The 20,028-nt window shown below is 46.9% G+C and overlaps 1 protein-coding gene across 1 annotated transcript; it reads left to right on the top strand.

Moving 5' to 3' along the window:
* The first annotated feature begins 8,877 nt into the window (after positions 1–8,877).
* Positions 8,878–17,748, top strand: serpine2 (serpin peptidase inhibitor, clade E (nexin, plasminogen activator inhibitor type 1), member 2). Its single transcript, XM_079354771.1, is given in 11 exon segments — positions 8,878–8,887; positions 10,679–10,958; positions 11,127–11,354; positions 11,822–12,019; positions 14,031–14,219; positions 14,222–14,228; positions 15,157–15,218; positions 15,221–15,253; positions 15,918–16,008; positions 16,087–16,169; positions 17,226–17,748. Coding segments are annotated over 10 exon segments (1,191 nt in total). The 5' UTR covers positions 8,878–8,887; positions 10,679–10,696; the 3' UTR covers positions 17,264–17,748.
* The last annotated feature ends 2,280 nt before the right edge of the window (positions 17,749–20,028 follow it).

Here is a 20,028-nt window from a genome sequence, read left to right as displayed (position 1 = left end):
CCTCGCACTTGACTGCACCTGGGATCAAGTTTTATTTTGAGGGTGAATTCTTGCGTTTTCATTTTTCACTGAAAATACCCCCGCCGTGTGTTTGTGTCTTGTTGTGGGGGTTTTATAGCAGCCCCCTCCCCTCTTTCTGTCTTCACATTTCGTTAGAATACTTGGAGGTTGTGTGGCGTTCGCCGGCCTCAGAGAACACAGAGTGCCCCCTGCTGGTGAAAAAAGCTTCAGATACTCTACTGGAGCGCCTGAAGGACCCGATGACCTACGACAACATCACCAAGGACTTCAGGTACAGGGTTTAATCTTCTCATGTCTTCGGCTAATTTACCCCAAAAAAGAAATACAACATTTTAGTTGAGAAGGTCTTATAAATAATTGTTTGTTTAATGGTTACGTCTGGTTAGCTTAGCTTACGCGACTACCCAGTCTACTCAGTTTGCTACAACACAGTTAAAGGAGCAGTATGTAACTCTGACCCCTAGAGTTTAAAATGGATACTGCAGTCTAAATTCTAATCATCACAGAGAGCTGTTTCTTCCATCGCTGCAACACCTGTTCACCTGATAACTGCTCTCATATCTGGCAAACCCAGGGGCGTCCAAAACGGCCTTCAAAGCCCCGCCTACCTTCTCTGGTCCAAACAAACCCAGACCATTAAGGAGCACAATGAGCCGTGCTGCAGACTTGCTGGTGTACTGTAAAGTCCCGGGTTCTTTCAGCCTGTGACATCAGGTCCTTTTCATTGTTTTTGGTTTTAAGCATGGCGTTACGTCTGCAGACATTTAGGCTGACCCTGGTGATGTCTTGTGATATTTCCAGTCGTTATGGGTAAGCTAAGGTCAGTCATTGTCATGTAGTTTATAATTAAGTGGTTAGTCTGACTGAAGTAACACAGTCATGGAGAAACACTGCAGTCCTGCCTGAGTGTCTGCACTGTGCTGACCACACTGGAACTATTTCATCTGAGCTTCTTTCAGATCATGTCCTCATGCAGGAACACACAAAACACCATGCTCTGCCTCCAAACCACAACGCCTCAGTGGATACGTTACTGAAGTCCCAACGTCATCAACAATGACGTGTCGGTCCCTGAAACACAACCTGGGCAGCAGACTGAATCCTAAACTCACCAAAGATCTGACCGAGCTGAAGGAAACTCTGACCTCACAACGGTCAGAAGATCCCGGTCAGCGAACCTCATGTGAAAACTTAAGAGGACTAAACTAAAGACACGCTAACGTGGCTGCCACGATGCTAACAACACTAACAAGGTCACTTATTGCTTATTATCACTGTTTGAATGGTTTTAAAGACATATATCCCTGAGGTGCAATAAAGTGTATCGTAACACATCTCATTTTCATTTCATCGCAATCCTGTCCTAGGATATCGTAAAGTGTCCCTTTCTTCCTCTGCCCATTGAAGACGGTCAGTTCAAAAAATATCCCAGAAGAAAATGGGCAAAGTGGAAACTGGGTCCCTTTTTTTTTTTTTGAGAATAATTTTTTCTTGAATTAGCAGCATAGACCCGACCGACGCCGCTCTCTGATCTCTTCAGACCCAATTTAACCCTACGTTCATATCGAGATTTATTTTCCATCTGACACACAAACATCAGGTATGACGTGATTTAAGGAGGTTTAAGTGACACGGCTTAAAGGAGGGCTTGTGTGGATCTTGTGGAGACCACAGGGTGACCTTTAGTGTGGAGTCATGGTTGAGTGAAACGCAGGTATGAAGTGTTGGAAGGCTACAGGCAGACTACAGAAACTTTATCCACCTTTCATGGTTAAACAGGAAGAGGCCCGGAGATGGACGAGGCTCAGCTTGTCCGTCCCTCTGTGTGAGAAGTTGAACCCCTTCAAGTGAAGCTTCTGTGTGACTTATTATTTACAGTTAAACTGAAACTCACCTGAAACAGATGAACAGACGCTAAGATGCTAAACGGACTATAAAAAAGACTACAGAGCACAGATAACGAAGCTGTAGCTGGAACTGTTATATCTTCCCCAGAGTGCTGAAGAAGTCGGCCATCATTCCCAGCACCATAACTAGCTTCAACTGACGGTGACTTTAGTGACATCACAACATTTTATAGTTAATATGGAAACTCTTGTTGGTGGACCGTTGGTCCTCTTGTGTGCTCAGATTAAAGGAGGAGTCAGGAGAAATGTGGCCCCTCCTCCTGGGCTCATCGCCCCCAGAAGCTCCGCCCCCTGCAGTACGTTGTGTGTAGGTTTACAGAGTGTATCTACACTGCAAGCTAACGAACGCTAGCACAAGCTAACCGTCGGCGTTTGTCAGCTTCCTGTCCAACAGGAAGTAGAGCAGCTCCAGGTCCAACACAAGGTTCAGCCTGGTTTTAGAAGCAGCTTTCTCCTCTCGCTGTTTCTCCTCACTCTGATTAGATTTTCTCTTCTTTGCTGCGACGTCCACGTCCGTCATATTCACCGCTTTGAATCTCCTCCAATCACTGAGCTGTATCCACTCCTAAACTCACCTGCTGCGCTCTCATTGGCTGGAGGAAACACACCAGCTCCGCCCACAAACGTCCCGAGTCAACCAGACGGAGGCCCAGAAGGGACAAAGAGCAGCTTCACTTTAGGAGGAGACTGAGTTTTACTTTGAAGGTCCTGACATAAGCCTGTATTTTATTTTGAAGGAAGAAGCTGCTGACTATATTTTTAATGTATTTCTGCACATTAACTGTGTTTTAACGTCTTTAATTCAAGACCTCTCAGGAGACAGTGAACGCATCGCTCGTGGTCTGATGAAATCACTTTTCTTCCTTTTTTTTATTTTCCTTATCAGTCCTTTCTTTATTTTGTAAGCAGCCTTTCCCTTGTTCCCCTCTCGGTCCCCCCGCGTCCTCGAGGAGACGTGAGTCCGGTTACCAATAAGCTGATGTGAAAGAGCAACAAAAGACTCTGTGGTCTCTCTGGTTTCCTGTCGCCCCCGAGCTAAAGAGACGCTTATAAAAGATCGTAGCACTGTGCAGCAGACTTTACAGAGCCCAGCAGACGAACACAGCAAACAGCTGCCTGTCCGACACTAAACGCCACGCACAGAGCAAACTGTCAGCTTTTAGGATCCACTCAGGAATTTAGGTATGAACCAGAGCTGGGGTGAAACTGGATCTGAAGAGCTGGAGCGTTGGCTTCACAGCTGAGGGGTTATCAATGGCTGCTTTATAAAATAGGGAAACACGTTATGTAACACATGAGCTCGGAGATAAAGCAACAACAGTTCTGCATTTCCCTCAGAAGATGTAAACATGTTATGAGAGTAGTCGTGGCTTATTTACAGATAACAGCTCTTTCATTTTGTAACAAAGAACAACCTGTAACTGCTGCAAATGTTTACTCCTTATTATACCTGACCGGGCGCCACCGCCGTGTCGGACTGATGCACTACCGAGGAACTAAAGTGCAGATGCAGTTCTCCTCAGACTTTAGTGCTCTGTCTCTGCTCACTTCCTGTCAGCACCTCTGCCTCTGCTCACTTCCTGTCAGCGCCTGTGCCTCTGCTCACTTCCTGTCAGCACCTCTGCCTCTGCTCACTTCCTGTCAGCACCTCTGCCTCTGCTCACTTCCTGTCAGCACCTCTGCCTCTGCTCACTTCCTGTCAGCACCTCTGCCTCTGGTCACTTCCTGTCAGCACCTCTGCCTCTGGTTACTTCCTGTCAGCACCTGTACCTCTGGTCACTTCCTGTCAGCACCTCTGCCTCTGGTCACTTCCTGTCAGCACCTGTGCCTCTGCTCACTTCCTGTCAGCACCTCTGCTCACTTCCTGTCAGTACCTGTGTTGTGCCTCTGGTCACTTCCTGTCAGTACCTGTCCATTCACTACTGTTTTGGTTTAACATTATTCCAAAGCAAAGCGCTCTCAAACTGACTGTTTGTCCCTCGTTGCTTGTCATTGATGAATTCAGAGAACGATAAAGAACGCATGTTGATTTCCGTTTTGGAACGTGTGTCACTTCAGGGTGCAGTGGGTACCTACGTCACTATCAAGGTGCTCTGTGGCGTGATGGGTGACCCTTACGCTGCCTCATGGTTTAGTTTATTAGTTTATTTGTCAGGGACAATGTACAAAATACATTAATCTTTCGAAAATATGCTTTGTACCAGATTTAGCGAATGCTAGTTTCCATCTGCTGTCCCCGGGCAGGTGCACACAGGATTAAAACATGACATTACAAATAACTGTCAGTAGCACAAAACAAATACATGCATGTAGTCATTTAAAAGCAGTAGTCATTTAAAACTACACCTTCTCTATAAAATGTCTGGACGCCAGCTTCAACAGTTACCTCAGAGACATGACAAACACATCCTGGGAGGGGACGGCTGCAGGGGGGGGGGGGGGGGGGGGGGGGGTCTGGAGATTTATTTAAAGGAAGAGTGAGCAACATGTTTAACTTCATTATCTCATAACCCATCAGTCTGTGTGAATGTGTGTGTGTGTGTGTGTGTGTGTGTGTGTGTGTGTGTGTGTGTGTGAGTCCTGTCTGTCTCCAGTGAGGGAGAAGCTGGAGTCCTGCTGGCTGTGTTGTTGTCAGAGCTGTGTTTACATGGACGGGACGGCCGGCTCCTCCCCTTGTGTATAAAAGCTGTTTGAGTCAAGAAGAAGAAGAACATACTCACTGATTATTAGGATCATTCTGTGTCAGTTTATACTGGAGGAGGGTGGAGGCTTCAGTAATGAGGAGGCGTTAGTTTTGTTTTCATGCTGGAGCTCAGGCTCTGTTTGGTTCATGAATGTTTGTTTTGCTGTTTTTACGTTCCTTGTTTTCCAGTCCACGTTGTGGGAAGATTCTCACGATGCCATGTCCAGGAGCAAGAAGCCCTAAAAGACGTAACCTCAGGAGACGAGAATTAAACACAGCCACTAAAATATATGTGTGAGCCGTGGGGTGGGATCTAGTCTATTTAAATATGTCATTCCCTGTTTGGATGTTTTGTGTTCAGATATTATTGGAAAGCTTAAACCAGAGGTGGCTCGGGGTTTGGTGGAGTTCTGGCAAAGTCAGTAAACCAAACCAACCATCACTTGCTCCTGGAACGATGTGAACCAATAACACAGTGTTAAAATGAGCATTTATGTTTGATCAGGCTTTGAAGAATCCAGGATGTGTTTATTTTAAAATCAATCTATGAGAGGAGTGGACGTGCTCATTTTAGCTGGCTTGTGTTTACTCTTCACGCAGTATTTAGTCACCGTGAATGCCGTGTTGTTACCTTTGCCCCGGGCTGTGGTTCCAGTTCCCAGCTTTAGTTTCATGAGTGGGAGTGCTGGAACAGGAAGTGGTGTCTTTAAAAAACCACTGGGATGTCTGCAGAACCCCCCCCCCCCCCCCCCCGTCTCTCTGTTCATCACTGCTGGATAACTGAATGCTTTATCTGGAGGAGAGCTTTCTCTTCCTCTATTCGCCCCCTTGCTATGAGTGCAGTGATTTTTACACACCAGCTTCAGATGTGGCCACTTGTCAGTGTTATGTGTTTGTGTGTTGTCAGGGCGACAGTGAGTCTACCAGACCTGCACTGAATTTGGATTCTACCAGAGCACCGATATCACCAAACCAGCCCTTCTCCGGCTTCCCTCTCGTGTGAGCGTCCTAATCATTGCACAGTTACTCACTAATATGATCACGTAGACAAGGGAGGAAGTCCTTCTGCATACTTCCTGTTTGTGTAGAGTTTTGAAGTTTGAAGTGGCGGAGGCCGTAGCCCAGACCAACGAGTATTACGGTAGCTACGGCATCTCCTCCTCCAGAATCGTGTTTCCCAATGGGTCCATTGATCCATGGCACGCTTTAGGAATCACCCAGGACACCAAGCCTGGCCTCCCTGCTGTTTCATCAAGGTGAGAAAGTCACATATTCTCCTACGGATACTGTATTTGATCATGTCTATAAACCCCTCTATTTCAGCCCTGCTCAGAACAGGCTGTTTCTGTGTCTGTAGCTTTAAATATGTAAATGAGCTGTGTCTGACCACGCCCCCTCTCTGGAAGGGCTCGGGTGTACTCACTGCTTTCTGGCTCCATGTCCTATTGTTTACGGTGAGAAGGCAGACTCAGAGGGCAGAACAAACACCTAGCTGTGGAGTGTCACCCACCTGGGGGAGGGGCTACTGCCCTTTGTGATGTCATGAAGGGAACATCTCCAACGGCCTGTTTGAGCAGGCAGAGACAGAGAGGAGGACTTTTCTCATCAATGGGGGGGTTTGTAGACAGATGGAGACGCATGTTAGAGGAACATGGAGATAATGATGATGATGATGATGAGTGACCTTTGGAGGAAATTGTTGCAGAAGACGATGAAGGAGACATGGTTTGTGGTTTGTGATTTAACTTCTTTTGCAAACAGGATTTTAAAATGTTTGGTATTTCTCACTCACATCTTGTCCTCCTTAACTTGCTGGCTGCAGTTAGAAGCTGGATCGAAGTGAACTCGGTGTTTTCCGTGTTCTTGCGTTACTGCAGCGCTGCCTCTACTTTACAGCGTTCACTGAATCCTTAATGAGCGTGTTTCCAGCTCTAACTTATTAGAGTTTAAATTGTAGATTTCCTGACGTGACTGAATCCAAGCAGCAGCCTGAAGAGAAGAACAAGGGTGTACTTGTTGAGCTCAGAGTTTATTGGTGTATGATTGTCCTTGGAGCTCTGTGTTATATTGTGTCTCTCCTCCAGGAACAGCCCACTGTGCCAACATGTACCCAGCCAGAGCAGAGGATCTCCCCAGCTCTCTCTGGCCCGGGACCACGTCTTCTTGCTCCTGCAGACGTGGTTGAGGGAGTGACTGACAGACGAACAGGGCCAATCAAAGAGGTTTCAACACAGACTGATTGCTTTTTTGTCCCGATCAATGACAACCACGTTCTGACTTCTTAAAAAGGCACTTTACAAGGACAATCAGTGGGTTCACAGCTCAGCTGTTTTCAATGAAGAGAGCCCATTTTACACAGATGAATAAAGTTCTTTTTTACGATCATTAGAGTCTGTCTTTATTTTCAGTTTCACTATGAGCTCTTAGATTGTAAAGTGAACACATAACAGAACCACTTTTTGTTGACTTACTCAGAGGAGTAAGTCAAGTTCAGACCGGCTGTCCGAGCCATGATACAACATGAACGCCCCTGTGAACATGTCGCCTTTACTCTGAATGTTGTGGAGGTGTATTGAGAGGACGCCCCCCCCCCTTCTGAACCGTCTTCAGAAGGAGAGTGTGTCTGATCATTCAAAAAACCCTCTTGTGTGCCAAATCCTTCTCGCCTAAACGTTTGCTTTTGAATCCACAATGCTGTTCTCTGCCTGACCCTGACCCCTCGTTTGACTGAATCTGAGGAGAGCATGTTGTACGTTGTGTAACTCCAGCTTTTGAAATGTCAGGAGCTTTCGAAACTGAAGTTATCAGTCAGTTCATTGACAGCATGAATGCACACTCCACAGTCTTGCTGAAACAAAAAACATTTAAAGTGAGAATATGGCCAGAAATGATCTCCAGTACACGTGTTTGAGCGAGCTTCGCTGAGTACAAGCTTAGTCTTGTTTAGTGATAAGGATGCTACCTGGGTGTTCAGCAGGAGCATGGTGGGTACCGGCAGCAACACACGCCAAGAGCTCCATGCTGCTGTCCTGAAGTGCACACAGGGGAAGCTGTGTGTTTGCTCATAACCTCCTCCAAACACTGACCCCTCTTCACATACCAGTGTATCTGGACATCTTGCTTACAAGACCCCCAGTCTAAACACAAACCCACACGCCGGTAAACACGGTGGACCAGGGACCGTGCTTTGAGTGTCCCAAGCTGTGGCTCTGAACCCTCAAAGCCTTCGCCTGTCCAGTGAGAGGCCTGCGACTCTGAGGCTCCATGTAAAAGTATGTTTTTTAGGCTGTCCTTTGATAAGCTGAAGATGTACAGAGGGGGTCTGAACTGCCTGTACGCTCCTGTAATTTAACCCCCCTGCACCGACTGTACGCATAATCCTCTGTCTTGGCTGCAGCAGGGATGTAATAGAGCTGCAGTCTGAAGTGTGTGTCTCAGCTCACAGGAGAGAAAGGTGGTCTTTTGTGAAGAGGTGTCTGTGGGGGCCATTAAGGACCTTTACTCTACTTCAAATCAGACAACAATAACCCCCCTCTGTACCAGGACCTGTTTTTGTCTCTTTAGAGTGTGAGAGTACCCCCCCCCCCCCCCCCCCCCCCACACACACACACCCCTTATCATGTTAAACTATTGACCCTGCAAGACACATTGTCTTTGTCATTACAGCTGACATCAAATGACCAGGATGATCATTTTAAAGTGTTAATTCTCTATCAGTCACTTTCTGTTATCAACACCTTCTTGACACTTCAGAGAGTTGCAAATTCAAGTCCCAGTTGGAAATTGGTCTGGTAGCTGAAGAGGTGCCAGTTCACTTCCTTTCCGCCCTGCCGATGTGCCTGTGAGCGAGGCACCAAACACCTCCGGCTCAGGAGCGCTCCTGTGTGCAGCACCCCGGACGTCCCCCCTCACTCTGAGATCTCTCCATCAAGTGTGTGTGTGTGTGTGTGTGTGCGTGCGTGTGTGTGTGTGTGTGTGAGAGAGAGAGAGAGAGAGAGAGAAAGAGAGAGAGAGAGAGAGAGGTGGTGTGTGTGCGTGCGTGCGTGCGCGCGCGCGTGCATCTTCTTCTAGTTGTATTTTGAAAAGTCACCGGAATAAGGACTCGGTTAGTTTGAGGTGACTCAGAGACAGTCTGTTCTGCTGAAGGCGGAGCTCAGGCTGATAAGTGTCCTAACACAGCAGTGGAGTCAGTAGAAGTTCTTCTCTGGATTACTGACTTGTTCACCTGCGTTACGGATCAAGTCTCACCTGTGGAGTTACGTCACACGCGTGAAAGGTAAGAAGGGTTTCTTCTTACTGCAGTCGGCTCATTGCATTTGTTAGACTAACACAAAGAGGTAAACATGACTAATGTCTTTTATTCCTGCTTGTTTCTGTTTGCTCGTGGGACAAGTTGCCCCTACCTGTTTAAATCAAAGGTGTATGAAGTGATTGGATGGTCGCGCCGTGAACGCACCAAAGTCCCTCAGTATTAGTTTGGAAACTTGCAGCCTGGACATGAAGTGTGTGTGAGCTTGAATAGTGTGTGTGAGGTGCAGGAAGCAGGAGAGCCATCCAACAAACTGAGTCTGACTGGATGAGCTTCAGTCTGCTTTTCATTTCTTCTAACTTCATTATGGAGGCCAAAAGAGAGGCTTCCAACTTTAATTAAATCAAAGTCCTTTCATTCTTCTTTATGAGCTCTCACGTCATTCCCATAAAACGAGCAGATTTAGTCAATGGGTTTGGTTTGCTATTAAACAAACTGCACATTAAACATTTATTTTGACAGTGTGTTCCGAACAATGTGATCTGTGAGATTTCAGTACAAGGAGGGACGCAGATGTTATTGTTGGGAAAGGCACAACACATGTATGTGTGGTGGATTTTCTTTGTGTAAGAGGTACCATTGTTTTGGAAGGAGCTTTTAATACAAAAGAGATGAAGGGGTGTTGGGGGAGTAGTTTTATTATATAAAGTATGTAGTTAGTGTGTTAAATTGCATTTCTATTTATGCTTAAAAACAATAAAGAGGTTGTGGGGAAAAAACAAAACAATTAAGTACACAGATATTTGCTCAGTAAAGCAACATGCCCCTCCAAGGCTGCAGCAGGCGTTCTCTGGTTCCTGTTGGAGGTGTGTTGGGTGAATCATTCTCCTGAAGTGCTCTGAAGAAAGACTTAATGTAGTCCAGAGAAGGGGCGTTGGAAAATTGAAGCCGATGCTGAAGTGTAACATCCTGCAGTTCCTGGAGTGTCCACTAGAGGCTGGCTGCAGTACCTGGAGTGTCCACTAGAGGCTGGCTGCAGTACCTGGAGTGTCCATTAGAGGCTGGCTGCAGTTCCTGGAGTGTCCACTAGAGGCTGGCTGCAGTTCCTGGAGTGTCCACTAGAGGCTGGCTGCAGCAGCACAGGAAGTCACATACACACCCATTCAAACAGCCTGTTTTTACAGCAGACATGAACATGTTTACAGCCTGCTTCAAAAAACCAAATAGGTGTGATTAGCTCATGTCTCCATCCACACACACTGTAGGGGGGGAATGTTTGGATGACTCAGCAGTTTTGATTGGATGAAGGATCAGAGTTATTCACATTAAGGCGTGTAGCTGAGCTGATCAAAGTTAGGCTGAGACATATGAAGAAAAACTGTCTGCATGCTCCCTCATCCTCACTGAACATGCTGGACTCTGTGTCCCATAATGCATTGCGATTTGTCTCTTCTTTGGCTTTTCATCCAGATATATTGTGTCTTGCGTGAGAGAGTTTGTCTCCCTTGTCCAACTGAAGGACGGAGTGCTGGTACATTTTCTTTCTGAGCCGTCTTCTTGAAGCGTTCACCTTCGATCTCACGTTTGTCACTCTTCAGACTCGCTCCGTCTTTGGTGAACAAGCTGTTCGTGTCTTTGCTTCATCATCTTAAACTCCAACATTTAGTTGACTTGGAAAATTTAAAAAGCACGATAACCGATCATTTGACGGCTACATGCACGTTTCTCTGCTAAGCAGTGTGTTTTCTACACACGTGCTTCAGGCTCCCTTGGTGCTGAAGACATCCCTCTAATGTTCCGTCCTTTGTGTCCCGCTAGGCGCTGTAAGAGTTAAAGATGAAGCACCTCTCTTTGCTGTTCCTTTGCTCACTGCTGAGTTTGTATGGACACAACAGTGCGCCGTCCCAGGCGCCCACCTACGGAGAACGGGGCTCAGATCTTGGCATACAGGTGTTTCAGCATGTAGTACGCTCCAAGCCTCTGGAAAATGTAGTTCTTTCACCTCACGGAGTAGCTTCTATCCTCGGGATGCTGCTACCTGGAGCCCACGGAGAGACCCGGAAGCAGATCCTCATTGGTCTCCGCTACAAGAAAAATGGTAAGACGCTGTTCTGGTTAGAAGCTTTCTGCCGTGTTTAGACAGCAGTACAACAACTTGCTCACCTTGATGCTTCATAACAAACGTCCTCAAACCGACGTGTGGTGTAGCTTTGTTCACTTTTATACCCAGACTTTGGGAATAATTGTAATTCGACTCACTGCACAGGTCCATACAAGATGCTGAAGAAGCTGCACAAGGCTCTGTCTGCTAAGTCCAACCAGGATGCTGTGCTGATCGCCAACGCCATGTTCACCCAGGAGGGCTTCCCCATGGCGGGGGCCTTTGTAGCCACCAACAAAGACAACTTCCAGTGTGACAGCAGGAGCCTGGACTTCAGCAGCCCGGACCGGGCCGCAGAAGAGATCAACATGTGGGTGAACAACAAGACCAAAGGTAGGAGTGTGTGTACACGACTCGGAGATACTTTATCACCTTTGTGAGAGAGCGACCACATGACGACAGAACAGATTCATCCACCAACAACCAGAGTCTCCACTCTCAGAGCTCGCCATGTCACGGCGTCAAACGTGACTTGAGAGGACACCAGCATGTTGGTCAAGCTAAATGTGGCTAGCTGTTAGCTCGCTGGTACAGCCATCCAACTCTTTTTCTGCCCATCTCACTTTACGCTTCACAATTTCTGTCCTCGCCATGGTTATGTTTGTTGTGCTTCCTGCTTCTGTCAGCTTGCTTCCCGAATTATCCGGATTATCTCAGGGTGTGTTTCCTGTTGGATAGGGAGAGTTGTGTTGGTAGTCCATATTCTTATTGATGTTCTCCGTATAGAGACTTGATTTGTGGAACAGATTGTAAACCCAAAGCAGAGGTCTCTGATACTCCCGTGCTGCATCTTTATCCAGGTCACATCCCCAGCCTGATCAAAGTGGACATGCTGGACTCGGCTCTGACTCGTCTGGTTGCTGTCAACTCAATCTACTTCAAAGGCTTGTGGAAGTCTCGCTTCCAGCCTGAGAACACCAAGATGAGGCCCTTCAACGGGGGCGACGGAAACGTGTACAAAGTCCCAATGATGTCCCAGCTTTCTGTCTTCAGCATCGGTGAGTGCCGATGGAAGGGGGGGGGGGTTACTGATGCTAATGTGATGCTCAATGAAATATGTTCTTCAATACACCCCACCGACAAATCCTATTTAAAGTCAATCAGCAGCTTCTTCCTTCAAAATAAAATACAGACTTATGCCAGGACCTTCAAAATAAAAACTCTTCTCCTAAAGTGAAGCTGCTCCATTTGTCCCTTCAAAATAAAACTCGTCTCCTCCTAAATTGAAGTTGCTTGTCCCGTCAAAATAATGACAGCCAATGAGAGCGCAGCAGGTGAGTTTAGGATACAGCTCCGTGATTGGAGGAGATTCAAAGCGGGTGAATCTGACGGACGTGGACGTAGCAGCAAAGAAGAGAAAATCTAATCAGAGTGAGGAGAAACAGCGAGAGGAGAAAGCTGCTTCTAAAACCAGGCTGAACCTTGTGTTGTCTTTCACCTGTGGACGTGGAGCTGCTCTACTTCCTGTTGGACAGGAAGCTGACTAACACCGGCGATTAGCTTGTGCTAGCATGCAGAGCTTTGTTAGAATTTGTCATACACAAACAGAATCATTCATAAGAAGTCAAACTGAATCATATCTCAAAGCTATGCCGATAAAATGTGTGTATGTATATATATATATATATATATATATATATATATATATATATTTTTTTTTTTTTTTAACATTTTATATAATTTTAAAACAACTTCATAGGTCAACGTGTTGGTCAAAAAGGTGCAGAGAAGATTTCCCTGTGAGGAGGAACATGCAGGCTGCTCTCTGATCTGCTGTTCTTTAAATGATTGTTCATGTTTTGAACTTTGTTTTCATGAAATAAGTAGGACAGCTGCTGGTTGATGATTCACGGGGCAGCTCGTGTGCAGGCCTGCAGGCTGAGACGTGCCACCTCCGCAGCAGGACATGAGTTAGCCCTGTGTGAAATGAAATGACACACCAGTCACTGGTCTATATTTAGACGAGCTGTGTTGTGTTAGCGGGGCGAGTGCTGCAGTTAAACTGAGCTGTGACACATGCACCTCTCTGCGTATCTGACCGTGTGGTGACGCGAGTCGTCTTTGTCTGATATGAGTTTGTTATTGTCCTCAAATGTTGACACGCTGGTCCTTAGAGAACACAACTCTTCACTTGATGAAGTGTTTTTGTCTTGGTGTCGTGACTTCCCCACATGGCGTGTTGTAAGTTCATTTGGAGCCTGTATGAAGCAGGAACTGCTTAGCTGTGCGCTCCTGTTAGCTGGATGTTTGTTACTCGGACCTCAGAAGATAAACTGCTCGTTCGTCAGCTTGTTTGGACGTAGTGCTGAATGGGACTTCTGGGGCTGATACAGATATATGAGTCGATCTCTTTCTTCTTCTGGAGAGATAAATACAGATGAACACGTTTCATGTGTTGATCCTTCAAAGTTGTCAAACACGTGGAAAAGGTATTCAATTTAGACGAGATGGTCACTCAGCTGAAAGTAACTGAGCGTGCACGAGCGTTGACACTCTGCAGAGTGGTGATGCTTGTTTTAGTCCGTACAGCGCCCTCTGCTGGTGAGCATGTTATTTGACTGGTGAATAAATCGACTAGTATAAGCTGATATCACAGATATGCTAACATCGCCCGATATCGCGTGCTGATTAATCGGTCAAGTTGTAGTTTTGCTGTTGTTTTTGTAAATTCTCTGGATGTAAAGAGTCGAGCACAACCAAAGACGCTCTCTCTACCTCTTGAAGGCTCAGTCGTCATGTCATCGTTGAACGATACACACCGGTTGTCCCTCTGAGGAAGAATCTGTGTGTGTCAGGAAGTGATGCGTTTCTGTCTCTAGTGTGTTTAGGCTACGTCAAATAACTGAGCAGCACAGGCCGTCGTGTTCACACAGATACTAAGATGGAGTCACAGATGGTATAAACAAAAAGAGCTGCTTGAAATATGGCTCATGGTTGAAAACATTTAGAGCCGAGCGTCCTCTCTGACGTCTTGGTTCCATTAACCACCTCCCTCTCCCCGTCTGCCAGGTGTAGCCACCACCCCGCAGGGACTGAAGTACAAGGTGATCGAGCTGCCCTATCACGGCGGCTCCATCAGCATGCTGATCGTTCTTCCACTAGAAGAGGACACGCCTCTGTCTCGAGTGATCCCGCACATAAGCACGGCCACTGTGCACAGCTGGACCTCACTGATGCACACAAGAAAAGTGCGCCTGCTGATCCCAAGTAAGACACGCACACTCGTACATACTCAAGCATACTAACCTCATTGAAAGGTTGTGACTGACCCTTAAAGGTCACATGATCTCCTCTTCTTCAGGTGAAATCAGTGTCCTCGCTCCTCTTCATCATGTGTGTGAAGTGTGTTGTTGTAAATCCACTCTGATCCTGTATTTGATCATGTCTATAAACCCCTCTATTTCAGCCCTGCTCAGAACAGGCTGTTTCTGTGTCTGTAGCTTTAAATATGTAAATGAGCTGTGTCTGACCACGCCCCCTCTCTGGAAGGGCTCGGGTGTACTCGCTGCTTTCTGGCTCCATGTCCTATTGTTTACGGTGAGAAGGCAGACTCAGGGGGCAGAACAAACACCTAGCTGTGGGAGTGTCCCCCACCTGGGGGAGGGGCTACTGCCCTTTGTGATGTCATAAAGGGGAGGGGCTACTGCCCTTTGTGATATCATGAAGGGAACATCTCCAAACGGCCTGTATGAGCACACAATTTCTGTAAAGTGGAGCAGGCAGAAGACGGAGAGGATGGACTTTTCTCATCACTGGGGGGTTTGTAGACGGACTAGAGACACATGTTGGAGGAAGACGAAGATGATGACCTTCAAAGAATAAAAATAAAGATTTTAAAGATCTGGAATTCGTTTATTAAACCCAGATTACAGTTTGCTTAGAAGAATAAAAAGAGTAAGAAATAATTTTGCTCCCTGTTTATTTCCTGCAGCGAGAAGCTTCCTCCTTGTGAAGTTTTCCTTCTTTAAATGTGTTTTTCTCCCTCTCTAACTTCTTCTATCCTCTGAGGTGAAAGCTTCTGGAATTAATCTGAATGTTTTTAAAGAGTCGGCAGTAAAACAGACAGCAGTATTTAAAACACAGCTGACTGTGAATGTGACGGTGGCTTCGTGTTCTTGTGTTTTGTTGTCTGCAGGTTTACTGCAGATGCTGAGGTGGATCTGGAAGCCCCCCTTTCAGCCCTGGGACTAACAGACATGTCAGTCAGGCTCAGGCGGACTTCAGACACATCAGTGAGTAAGAGTACAGTCAGTCCTCACACGCAGGTGACACAATGTCTCTGAGTGTTGACGACAGGTCTATGAGGAAAGGCTTATTTACTGTTTACTGCAACAGGAGGAGAAACATGAGCTCCCCCCCCCCCCCCCCCCCCCCGCTGTGATCAAAGCCCTCTGGTGCCATCCTGTGGTGTCGTGCTTTTCCTGCTCCTCCTGTGTGATTCCGAGCTGTTCCCAGACCAGCAGGGATGTTTAACCCACCAGTGAGCTCTCTGGGTCTGCACCAGGGTCTCCTCCAGTTAGACAGTCCTGCAAAACCTCCTTAAGGAGGAGTCCAGGAGGGTCCTAATCACATGCTCAAGCGACTTTCGAGGGGATCCTTTCGATGTGAAGGAGACAGGCAGGGGCTGATAACGATTCTTTCCAACCCTTGAGTTATGAATATGTGCAGTTACATGTAGCACTGACATTAAGGTTCAAACTGTCTCGTGGGACCCCCCACCTTCCCGTCTGACAGGGAGATTCCCCCCCCCCCCCCCCCCTGCTGAGAGGGCAGCTCTGGGAGATTTGGGGGGCAGGCTCGTCTGTCTTGAAATACTCTCGATGCTGTCATGTGTGACAAGGCAACGATGGCCTCGGTGTATTGGTGAACTCAACTTTGTGGTTTTGGTTTCCTCAGGCGTCGAGCCCCTCCACGTGTCCAAGGCCCTGCAGAAAGCCAAAATCGAGGTGAATGAAGATGGAACAAAAGCAGCAGCTGCCACTAGTGAGTATCTGTGAAGCTCAGCTGTGTCATGCACTCATCGCAGGAGCAGCTTTAAATGATCATATATCCTCTTTGTTTTTAGCTGCCATTTGCTGGCTCGGTCCTCTCCCCCCTGGGTCACGGTGGACCGACCTTTCCTCTTCCTCATCAGACATAAACCCACAGGTACTGTTCTCTGTTTACAGCTCACAGGTAAAGGTAAGGCTGCATCTCCACCACAAGACCAGCCCGTTAAAACGTGTTGATTTATTGAACTTATAAGATACGCTCCGGGGCGCCGGGCTGCGGAGCTGTTGGGTGGTTCTCCGGTCTACAAAGTCCTGTGAGAGCAGTGTCTGTAACCAGGACAGTAATACCTCTTCACAGGAGGAACTCGTCCAATCACAGGTGCTTTAGAGGAGCAACACAAAGTCTGGTCCCGGCACCCTGAGTACCTGTGAAGGTCTCGAGCCCTTGGAAAGTTCCGTGGTGGAAATGCAAAGGGATGTGGTTAAATAAAAAAAAGTAACATTTGTGGAACGACGTGAGAAAATAAGAGACAACAGCAGTTCAAGGAAGGCTTCAAGGCTCCATGTCTCAGGGACTCAGGACTCAGGGAGTCAGGGCTCAGAGAGTCGGGAGTCGGGACTCGGGGCTCAGGGAGTCAGGGCTCAGAGTCAGGTCTCGCGGCTCAGGACTCGGGACTCAGGATTTGGGGCTCAGGACTCAGGATTCAGGGAGTCAGAACTCGGGGCTCAGGGAGTCAAGACTCAGAGCTCAGGAGTCAGGGGTTCAGGACTCGGGGAGTCAGGGCTCGGAGTCGGGGCTCAGGGAGTCAGGGGTTCAGGACTCGGGGAGTCAGGGCTCAGGGAGTCAGGAGTCGGGGCTCAGGGAGTCAGGAGTCGGGGCTCAGGGAGTCAGGGGTTCAGGACTCGGGGAGTCGGGGCTCAGGGAGTCAGGGGTTCAGGACTCGGGGAGTCAGGGCTCAGGGAGTCAGGAGTCAGGGCTCAGGGAGTCAGAGTTCAGGACTCGGGGCTCAGGACTCGGGACTCAGGACTTGGGGCTCAGGACTCAGGATTCAGGGAGTCAGAACTCGGGGCTCATGACTGAGGACTCGGGGCTCAGGAATTAGGGCTCAGGAGTCAGGGGTTCAGAACTCAGGGAGTCAGGACTACGGCTCAGTATTTGTTGAGACCCGGTTACCTGATGATGATGATGAGTTCTCTCCGTCTCCTTCCTCAGGAACCATCCTCTTCATGGGCCAGATCAACCAGCCTTGAGCCCAGACTCCACTGGACCGCCCCTGGTAGCATCAGAGACCAGTACGGGGAACCCTTCTACACTGCCATGCATGAACACACACACACACACACCTACATATATACACACACACACACACACTTTGCTGTAGACTCGTGTACAGTGTGGACTTCTGATGATATTTGTTTTATGCTTTTTATGTTTTCTGTAACTTTTTCAAATGTTCTGCAGACTAAATTTTCCAGCTTTTTTAATTTTTAAAATACTTGTTTGACTTTATTCCATTTTTAAAAAGACTATGAATGTGTATTTTCTGAACTCTGGAGTCGGATGATAACTTTGTTTTTTGTTTTTTTGTTTCATGTCGTTGTTTTCATTTCACCGCGTGTCACTCCAGTCTGTTACGTTTCATGTACGCACGTCGCATCGTCGACGCCTCGCTGAGGAAGTTTTCTGTTCTCTGCCATCGTCATGTTTGATCAAATAAACTCACGTTTAACATCAAGGACTCGACCTCTCTGACTGTCTGAAACGACCACTGTCGAGGCCTTCAGCTCTTTTTATGATGCTCAGAAAGAAATAATAAATGATGGAGTGTGCGGAGACATTTTGACATCAGTCGTCCCTTCAAAGCTTGTGTTGATACTACGGACACTGAGACGTCACAGCTGGAGATAAAGGAGGAGGAGGAGATAGTCTTTATTAATCCTGTGAGGGAAATTCAGTTTCACACTGAACTAAAACACACACACAGTCTGCACTTAGAATTGAACCAGCAACCCTCCGGTTCACTGACATCAACTCTCAGCAGGAAGCACTGATGTAGACCTGGATATCATCCCTGCTGTGATTGGCCCCGAAGATAATCGCAGTGTGTGCTCCACCTCCACTGATGTATTACTTTAGTACACTGTTCTCCTGTGTGGCCACTCGTGAGACGCCTCTAGTCCAATCAAATTGCTTGCTTGGAATTAATTTTTGCATAAAGTAAAACAACAAAAGCTGCTGTTGTTGCCTGGGGTGTCCAAAGTGCGGCCCGGGGACCATTTACGGCCCTTGAGGGGATTTTGACTTCAATCGAAGAATCAGAAGATTTTGGTCTGAGGCCTCATTGAGTTTTTCCTTTTTTTATTTTTATTTTTATTTTTTTAATTAACTCTGAAAATGAACCTTTGCATATATCTTGCACACAAGCAGACTGTTGTTTAACCATTTAATAGCCTGATCTAAATACAGAAAGCTTTTACAAAAACATAACCACGCTACAGACTTGATTCTGAGAAAAACTAAAACAAAGAACAGAAGAAAGTATTTAATTCTCTTTTATTTAAGTGTTTTATTTTGACTCTGATCTCTACAGCCTTACTATTTTTACCAAAAAATTAGAACAAAATAGTTTCTCTCTATAATTATTTTATGTGTTTTTAAGTTATTTTTGTAGAAGTCAACATACAGAAAGGTTCCTTAAATATTTAAAAACACAACCTGTGGCCCACAAGAAAACACGTTTTGTACCCCCCGCCACTATCTGAGGCCATCTTCTCTTTCTGACCTGTAGGGGGCAGCAAAGCGCCTCAGCTGCGTGTCGTCTACCGGAAATGTAAAAAAAGAAGAAGAAGAGGCTTGTTGTTGTTATTGCGCGTTCTCGCCGTATTTACGGTAATCCTGACAGCAGATCCGCTCGTCAGCTGATCCTCCGTAACGGAGAGCCTGAACACAGGAGCTGAGACCATGGCCGCGGAGATCCACTCGAGGCCCCAGACCGCCAGACCGGTTCTCCTGAACAAGATCGAGGGCCACGCGGACACCGTGAACGCAGCCGTGCTGATCCCGAAAGAAGACGGAGTGATCACCGTGAGCGAGGACAGGTGAGCTGCACGAGCCGAGCGGGCTCCGTCTATGTCCTGGACACACTACACTCTCTAAAGGAGGTGGATCCAGTCTGACACATATAAAGTGTGTTTACAGTTTAGATCCATCCAGCTGTTACTTTAAATAAAATCAACTTAACAGCTGATAATGTTGACTTTATTACGACTCTGCTTTTTAATAAAGTGTGTATTAGATATTAGACCCTGAGAAACACAGAGCACAGTGTGTATCTCCACAACAACAACAACAAGTCAATAATAATCAAATCTAACATGATGTAAAGATTCACTCAGCTCACCATTTATCTGACAAACTCAGAGAAATGTTCAAGTGAAGGATGAAACTGATTCTTTAAATGTAATCTCACAGATGACTTTGTTTTTTTACTCCAGTGAAAATGAAAGATGAAGGTGTTAAAGCTGTTATTCTTAGAAACACTGACATGTGATAACACCTGAGCAAACAGGCAGCTTTAAGATCCTGATCCTGAACATGAACAGCCAGCCGGACTGTAGGGGGGTCTGGATTGGATCTGGATCTTCTCATGAGCTCTCTGGAGGTTTTAAAGTTTGGACCTGAGAAAGCTCATTTAAATTCATGTGAAGCTGAGAACACACAGTCCAGGGACTTCAGTTATTTACAGGGAGGGGGAGCAGGACGAGGAGTGGCTCAGTAAATAAGCTCTCACCTACTGTTTGTGTTTGTGTGGATTCCAGAACGATCCGGGTTTGGCTGAAGAGGGACAGCGGTCAGTACTGGCCCAGTATCTACCACACGGTGTCCTGTGAGTACAGCTGCTCCGAGTGTTTGTCCATGTTCCGATCCTGACACTTTACACACACTCCCTTAGAATAAACAGCAGACAGTCCCAACGTTCGGGTCCATCAGAACACACCTGAGGTTCTGATGGACC

The sequence above is a fragment of the Symphodus melops genome (assembly GCF_947650265.1).
Source record: "Symphodus melops genome assembly, chromosome: 10".
Taxonomy (NCBI): Eukaryota; Metazoa; Chordata; class Actinopteri; order Labriformes; family Labridae; genus Symphodus; species Symphodus melops.
Note: the sequence above shows the minus strand (reverse complement) of the source record. Positions and strands in the feature narration are given on the sequence as shown.